Source organism: Furipterus horrens, unplaced genomic scaffold (genome assembly GCF_987537825.1).
Source record: "Furipterus horrens unplaced genomic scaffold, mFurHor1.1.pri manual_scaffold_1, whole genome shotgun sequence".
In the NCBI taxonomy this organism is placed as follows: Eukaryota; Metazoa; Chordata; class Mammalia; order Chiroptera; family Furipteridae; genus Furipterus; species Furipterus horrens.
In genome coordinates this window covers 2,873,047-2,881,497 of record NW_028327171.1, presented here as the reverse complement: position 1 = coordinate 2,881,497, position 8,451 = coordinate 2,873,047, and the positions used below count along the sequence as shown (strand labels likewise).

The 8,451-nt window shown below is 57.1% G+C and overlaps 1 protein-coding gene across 1 annotated transcript; it reads right to left on the bottom strand.

The window, feature by feature from the left end:
- Positions 1-864: 864 nt before the first annotated feature.
- KCNE2 (potassium voltage-gated channel subfamily E regulatory subunit 2) lies at positions 865-8,009 on the bottom strand. The gene is made up of 2 exons (XM_090271579.1): positions 7,952-8,009; positions 865-2,831 (listed from the first exon to the last, which is right to left on the bottom strand). The coding sequence occupies exon 2, from the start codon at positions 2,817-2,819 to the stop codon at positions 2,448-2,450; it is 372 nt and encodes a 123-aa protein (XP_090127705.1). The 5' UTR covers positions 2,820-2,831; positions 7,952-8,009; the 3' UTR covers positions 865-2,447.
- Positions 8,010-8,451: the final 442 nt, after the last annotated feature.

The following is an 8,451-nucleotide window of genomic DNA, read 5'->3' as shown; positions in this document are numbered from 1 at the left end:
CCCCTCCTGGGACGCTGGCATTTCAAAGAGACGGGACAGTTCTGGGTAGTGGAAGATGTACGTCTCAAAGGCAGAGACAGCAGATTTATAACTGCAGGCTTTCTAAAGCAAACTTGTTTAAAAGGGGATGGGGGCCCTGATTTGCCCGTCAGCAGGTTTTGGCTGGAACAACCTGGCAGGCCGAGCTTTCTCAGGCAGGCACCTTAAAGGGGGCTGCGATCACCTTAGGGGGTGCAGCCTTGGGCCGCCAGAAACTTGGCCAGTGTTCGTTCAAGTCTCTTCGAGCGACAGGCGGGCCCAGAGGGCCTGACCAGGGTTTGGTCAGAGAAGAGCGCCACAGGGTGGACACCTGGCACCCCCGTCTGGAGCCAGACCCAAGGCCCAGATTTGGGAGCCTTAGTCACGGCTCTGGGCACATTGGGACAAATGTTCTCTGTGCAGCAGCATTTTCGGGTTCTTCAGCTAAAGAAGGAAGCTGCTCACCACACCTGCTCTTGGAATACAAATCCTTTCCCTAACGCTGTATTTAGTGCTTCTGGCAGTGATGGTGGGGGGCTCCCAGGGAGGCACAGGGGCCCCACCCCAGGGACAGTGTCCAGGTTCCTGTCAGTGTGCAAGGAAGGATTCCAGAGCAAGACGGAGAGATTCAGCAAAGCACCGCAGGTTTATTAAAGAGACAGTACAGACTCCAGAAGGAGGGGAGGGCAGGCAGACTCGGGGTGAGTCACACGGGTGGGGCCTGGTGGAGGATGGGGGTGGTCTGTGCTCTCCGACGCTGGGGCATGGAGGGTCGTCAGTGCAGCTCAGGTCAGCCCCTCCTCTCCGGGCGGCGGCACGGTGATCCAGAGGACTGAGCGCCTTCAGAGCTGCGAGTAGGTCAACAGGGCTGCCAACTCTGCCTGAGGCTGGTTTTCCTTTGTCTCCACTATTTCTTACCCCAGGAATCTGGGAGGGGAGCAGCGAGGGGACCTGTGTCTAGCCGCAGGTCACATGCACAGTGTTCTAACTTAGAAGGGGGTCAGGGGAGAGCCCCGGGTCTCTGTTCCCGCGCCAGCCTTCCTGCCTCAGAGCTTAAGTGCACACGTGTGTTAGCAAACTGATACCTTGACTGTATGTCACTCCAGACACATAAACCTGGTAGCATGCCTTGAAGAAAGGCTCCCTTTTAGGATTTTGTCTCAATGCCCCCGGCCTTGAGGCCCTCCTCCCCACTGCGCTGAGAGATGGGGAGGTGGGGGCGGGAAAGGATAAGCCTGGGGGTCCAAGGCTCCATGAAGCCGCAGCCCCAGGCAGCGGGGGCTTGCCGCTGAGTTCCTCCTCCCAGCTCCCCCGAGACCCGCGTTAGGCCCGCCCTCCTGTCCCTGCCCTCAGGCGGCCCACTTCGTATTGATCTCTGTGTAACCCTCACGTTATGTCATTGTGCTGCTATGGATGTGACTTCCTCTGTGCCGCTGGGGCTGGGCCAGTGAGCCAGGAGGCCGCTGCTAGATGTTGCTATTAAACTAATGAATGAAGTCACCTAAGCTGTGGACGGCAGACCCGTCATCGGTAGATGACATGGTCCGACAAGAACATGCTGACTGCAAGGGGCCTTCCACGCCCCGCATCCCGGGACACCGTGAACCCTGCCGTACGGACAGGAAGCCATCACTCTCCAGCCTTCCAACAGACGTCGGCAGCTCAGATACTTTCTGTGCCTTCTGTCTTTTCAAACACAAGTGAAGGCAAGTAAGTGTGAAGAGAAGAGAATAAAACGAGTGAAAAAGTGGCTTATAAAGCCATGTCATACCTTTTGTTGTTTTTCCATAAAAATGGGAATTTTCAGATGTTAGTTGTCTGTAAAACTTTACATGTTGCCCTGGGTAGTGCTTAGAGGCTCTGCTCCTCTGGTGAGGACTGGTAGGAAGTGTGTTCCGTCTTCAGACTTCCAAAGGAGGCAAATGCCGGAAGAACAGCACATGTGTAGCCCCACAGTTCTGGTCACTTCAGGCACTGGAGGATGAAGAATTGGTCAGTGACTGCTCCTAGGTCAGTCTGGTGAGCAAGTGATAGGTTCTGAACTTCAGGGTCAAGGGGACACATCCTATTTATAAACTGAATTAGTCACATACAAAATAACGTTTCATGAGACAGAAAATTCAGGGCCTTATAAATCTCTCCCCTGCGTCCCCACAGCCAAGGCCCAGGTCCTTGGCTTCCAGTTTGGCTGTATTTCCACTACTGACATTGATTAAAATGACATTTCCATGGCGCAGGAAGTAAAAGATGTCTTCAGCCCCAAATCCTGCTCCCGTGAGCAAGCGCCGGTCACCTGTGTTAGGTGACCCACCCCATGACATCTAGGGGAAAGTCTCAGCAGAGAGTGAGGAACCTGGGTGTCTCTGGCTTTGCTCCGCGGCATGAGCATGGCTTCGCGTCTGGGTGTCAGAGGTCAGCTTCCTCGCTTGTCAGGGAAACACCTGGAACCCGGCTGCGCCGAGATTCTCGTGGACGGTGGCCCTGGATTCTTCTGGGTTCAGAATCTGATTCTTGTACTTGGTCCGCCAGTCGTCCACGATGTACTGGTGGTAGGGGTCGTTGGAGTGCTCCTGCCGCTTGGACTTGACCGTGCTCACCAGGATGGCCACCACGATGAAGGAGAACATCCCGATGACCACCATGAGGTACAGGATGACGTAGTAGAAGTTCTCGGCATCCACGGTGGCCTGCAGGGCGTCCTGCTCGGCGGTCATGTTCCTGCGCCAGCTGTCCATATACGTGATGAAGATCCTTCTGAAGGCGTCTTCCAGCGTCTGCGTCAGGTTGGACACGGGAGCCATGTTTCCTTCCTGCTGCAAAGTCGATAGTAAAATAGACGAACACAGGTTTTATAAAGAAGCGGTCTTTTCTGCCATTGCCTGCGCTGAGGGAGGGAGGGAGGGGCGGCGAGACGGAAAGTAACGTTACTTGTTCTCAGCCTGGCTGGCGGCTGACGGAGGGCATGCTTTGTTATTCTTTAAATTTTTCACACGCATTTTTTGTAAGCATGATATCTAACAAACGCTTCATGAAGGACATAAAACTACATAATATGATCCCAGATTATATATGTAAATAAATGGATACATGCATGTGAAAATGGAAAAAAGACCAGAAATAAATAGTCCAACATGTTAACAGTGGGTGGTATACTTAAAAAATATCTTTTCTCCCTTATACTTTTCTCATATTTCAAGTTTTCATTAATAATCTCGCATTACTTTGTTTTAAAAGAGATCGGCCACCTCACAATAGTTGGCATATGCTTTGTTCATAGTAGCCATTCAGCGACGCCCCTGACTAAAGCAATGGCTCGTGTATATTCCGTGTTCTTAGGGACCATGGGGCAGAAGGTGGCAAAGGGGCACGGACGGCCCTGGGACCCATGTCACGGCCTGCGTCTAACAGGGCCTCCTCCACGTCTCCCAAAGAGGCGGCTGTGCACACTGTACTTGGAAGACGTGTTTTAGGCGAGCGATTCAGAGAAGCTCTCCTCCCCGGCCTCCCCGGCCCTGCCCAGCCCCCGGCACCTCTCCCCGGGCGACACCACGCTCCTCAGAACCGTCTGCTCGGTCACCTCGGCCCCTCGGCCCTGCACAGCGGCCATCCGCTCTTTTAAAGAGGGAGCCGACGCCACACCGGTCCCTTGATTTTAAAGAAGAGTACATACCGTGCCTTCCTGTTCCCAAAACCCGAGCTCCTTCTGGTTCACCCGCCCCGGCCCTGGCCCCCTCCCCGCGTATGCCACCCTCATGGCTGTCTGTCGGTCCCACCGGCCTTCCGTCCCCCAATCGGTCAACGTTCTCCTGCTGTGTGACATGTGCACATTCTGTCCCCTGAGGCTGCGCTACCCTCAGCCTACCACTCCCTCGCCATTCAGTCCCACCCCAGCTCAGCTGTCCCCGGCCCTAACCTCACCCGGCATCGTTTCTCCAAGCATCTATGAGTTCTCCTGGGAGCGCTATTCGCAGTACGTGGTAATCACGTGTGTACATCCCTGGTGTGCGTGCGTGTGTGTGTGCATGTGACCCCTGCTCTGTGGCCTTGTCTTCCCACTCCGAGGGGCGGGGCTCACACGGCCGTTGCTATGGCAAGTGGCTGGCACGGAGCCTGGCACCTCGGAGGCACTCCGTGGGTGTCGGAGGGACAGCTGCACGCACCAGGCACCTGTCAGGCAGGATGGACACGGGAACTCTGCGTGTGACGCTCAGTGTGGCAGCGTGGGTGCAAGCATGGAGACTCAGGTGCTAGCCGTGGTGACAGGTGTGCACACCGTGACCCGGAGCTCAGAGAATGGAGCTGCACGCGGCGCACAGATGGAGCAAGCAGGGGGACACCGAGCTGGAGGAAGGTGGGCAGGGCAGAGCCATGGTTTGCGGGGACCTGCAGGTCTCCCCATCGGTGAGAGCCCCAACAACGGACCGCGCAGGGGTTTGCCCGGGTCCCTGGGGCAGCAGCGTCTCCTGTCTTAACCCGCTCGGGGACGGGAAAGCTTCAGATCTCCGCCCCACACTGGAGAGGGGCTCAGCCGCGCTTCCAGAGCTCACTCCCATCAGCGTGCCTTCCCAGCACCACCCTCACCGAGAACCACCGTAACGAAGATCTCAGTTCCTCGCTCTGGTGTTGGAAGTTCTGTTAGTCAAAGAGCCCTCAGGTCTCTCTCTTTCCCTCCCCGCCACGCAAAGCCTGGCGGGCTGAAAAGAAAGCTAACAAATGGATAAGCTTGCCCAGAAGTACAGGCCAAGTACGCTGCCTGAGCCGCGTGACCGGGGGCGCCTTCCCCCTGAAATACACGCCACATGAAAACGACATACAGTGAGGGAGGCTTCCGTCCGACTCGGGGCTCTCCACCGCTCCTGCGCCCTGGAGGAGCCAACGTCCGCTCATCTGGGGGACTTCACACCAGTTCCATCTTTCAAAAGAGCACCCGGCCCAGCCCCCGTGCCACGCAAGGCCTGTCCCCTGCCGTCCTGGCCCTCCATCTGCCCAGCCCTCCCCCACAGCATCCCCCAGTAGAGAACCCCGCCCATGTGGCAGCGTGTGTAGCCCCCCTGCTGCACCCGCTGGGCAGAATTCTGTTTCTTTTTGGGGGGAGCCAGACTGAAAAATGGGCTGTGCGCAGAGGCCACTGAAACTAAGTTCACAAAGTGCAGGGCTAGTGGTGGGGTGAGAGGACCCCCAGGGGTGAGGGTGGACGTGGGGGACCCTGACTGAGCAACCGGGGACAGGAGGGGTGGAGAAGTGGAGACACGGAGCTCTTCCGGGCAGAGAACTCGGTCCCCTGTGTGTTCTCTATGAGGGAGGCCACCGAGGTCGGAATCACTCCGGGTGTTTTTTGCGGGTGGGCCAGCGCGTCTCTGAAGCCACGGCAGCGTGCACTGGGCCACGCGACGCCCTGCTGTGAGAGCAGGTGGCTGTGCGAATTCCTAAGTGACCGGAGCTCCTGTGCCCACCGAGACTCCCAGGTAGCTCCTGCTGGGGTCCTTCAGTGGAGGAATTCCTCGTCAAGGTCCCAGGGCCATAGGAAAGGACCACAGGACAGACCACCCTCACTGCCAACATAGTCCTGTGGATGTTTTCACCCAAGAAGGCCATTAGCTTCTCGCCACCTGTGAAAAATCCAAGCGCGTGCCCAGCTGCCAGCCCCCTGTCCCTGCAGGGCCCTGAGAGAACTGGGGACAGAGGACAGAGGCACAGGACACTGCGCAAGTTCAGAAGAGCAGCGAGTCTCAGGGGAGGCCTCCGTTTCCACAGCTGGAGCGGGATGGGGCACTTTCAGTGAGCTCTGGGTGCGGGGCACGGCCCAGGAGAGAGGACAGACCCCTGAGGCCACCTTGGTCTTCTCGGAGGCTCTCCTTGAACTGCCTGCAGACAAAGAAATGCAGTTGCAACAGGACAGAGGAGCCAAGTGTCTCCTGACTCCCACGTGCAGATGGCAGTTGCTCCTGTCACCTCAGACACCAGGCTGGGGACACGTCAGCCCAGCACTTTTCCCAGCCTCCCAAGCTGGGCTGGAACCCCTTCTCGGGGTGGCTTCTGCCAACGGCCACGTTTGTGGGTTTGCTTGTCTTCGGTGGCTCATTTATCGGGTGCTCACTAGTGGGAGCTGGAACCCCCTCTATGGCGTGGGGGCTACGACCTCCAGCTTACGAAGGAGGACACTGAAGTTTCGAGAGCGTCCGTCTGTCCCTGGGCTCCTAATGACAGGACCGCCTGAGTGGCTGGAGGACAGGGGTTGCTTTCTTCATCTTTGATCTTAGCAGACCGTTGCTCCCAGTTTGGCGAGTGAACGGATGTTCCTCTCCTGTGTGCTGTGAATTCCACTGGAAACTACTAGAACAGTGATTTTTAACTGATTGGCAGGGGAGGGGAGGGGAGGGGAAGGGTTTGCAGATCCCTTGAAAAATAAAATGGAACAGTTTTATTTTGTCCCCTGAAAAGTGTACATCTGCACATACGAAGCTCTCTGTTCAGTTTTGGGGGGCTCCTTGCCCCCTAAAGGCCGCCCAAGAACGTCGGCAACAGAACACCTTCCGTGCCGAGCGCCGCGGGCGTCGGCTGGGTGTGTTCCGGAGGGAGGCCCGGCAGCCTGCACCGACCTGTTCGGGCTAACTTTGCTCACTGTTTGTTCAGCTCTTCTCACGGGGACAAAGGCAGACCAGGAGGAGCCCGCTGACAGGACTTAATCACGGAGTGGAAAGGGCCTACGCGTTGACCCCTGGCCAGGCTGTCAAGGTCAAGTCCAAGGTGAGTCCCTTCTCGAACACTGTTGCCTGAGACGTGGCTGAGCCGTCTGCGGCCCGCTGCATAGCCCAGGAAATGACCAGCCCCCCGCGTGTGAACTCAGATCCATCGACGGCTCAGGAAAACATTCCAATGGATTCCGTACGTTTCTGATGCCCAGAATCCCTCTCTCCCTGAGAGACACGGACCATCTTTGGAATACACCCTTGTCCCTCTCCTAAGGAGAATACAGACCACGGTAGGTGTTCAGTAATGAGAAGGCTGCCATTATTCACGTTCTGTTAAACCATGTGAAATTGCCACTTATGTAGGTGAAAATGGCTGAGTTTTGGCAATTTCATATGGTTCAAACTAGTATTCATGTATGTGGGCCTATATATTCTGGATATTTTCAATAAATAGGTCTTGCTTGAAAAAAAGAAAGGGCAGGTGCTCCCTTAGGGATTGTTGAGGCTGGCCCGCCCCTATGGCAGGCGGAATAACTCCAGTCTGCATGTCCAAGGTCACCGGGCTTGCATGCTGGCCGCTGTGCAAGGACAAGGAACCCAGTCAGCCAGGCGAGTAGCCAGCACCCACTGTCCCAGCAGGGGCCCCACTGCCTAACAACTCCCCGTGTTCATCGTCTGTGGCCGGTCAGCTCGACCGAGCCAGCGAAGTGAGACCAGGACCGTGGTCTGAGCTCCCGTGTGTGGCTGAGCTGCTCCCTGTCCGCAGGGCACACAGCAGCTCCCGTGTCCAGCTGTGCCCGTCGCAAGTGTGCGTCATGCAGCACAAGGGCACTCTGACGCCGCCAAGAAAGGGACACCTGCTGGCTCCCTAAACCCAAAGGTCTCACTTTTGGAAAGACGGGGCATCGTGAGCATCACCTGGGCCTACGAAAGGCAAAGAAGTCCTTCGTTTGTATATAAAGAAGAGAAAGATACGCTTATGTACATTTTCCCTGAAAGCTCCATACAAAAACTTGGAGAATGTTCACCCAAAGGCAATTACTGAAGAAACGAGGGAAATATCACCCGAAAGAGAAGGAGGAGAAGGAGGAGGTGGGGGGAGAGGGAGAGAGCGAGCCGGCAAGTGAGCTGGGAATTACATTTAAAAAAGTCGTTCCTTTTGCAGTTTTCTGGCAAAGGGAACAGCTGTTACTCAGCTCCTCGGCGATATGAAAGTAACGCACGTGTGGTGGCCTCCTTACCTGCGCGGTGTTCGGGTGGGATCCCGCCCGGGGCCAGCAGCTGCGCCGTGAGCTCGGAAGGGTGGGGCGGACACCTCAGGCCTCGGGCACCCGTGCCACCTGCAGCCGCGATCCTCCTCGCCCGGCTCTTATGAGCCCAGATGTTTACTCTGACCTCACGTGGAAAGTTAAATAAACACTGCCCGGCAGGCTGTAGGGAGCGCGGCCTGGGGCCCGGGGGGGCGTGCCTGCCTGGGGTCTGGCACTGGGCAGGGGGCCGGGAGCACCCTCTGCGGCCCTGGGACGCCAGCTGCAGCCAGGGCGGTGTCAGGCACGGGGAGCCACCCTGTCCGGCGGACATTGGGCCGTCAGCAGCAGCACCACGCCCCGAGGCACGTGTGTGGGGAGAGTGTCCGAGAGAGCTGTGCCATGAGGGACGTGGCCACCCGGGAGTGCGGGGTCACGGAGGGGGCCAGTGTGACTCAAGCCAGCACCCCATAAGCCAACCGCTGTCGAAATAC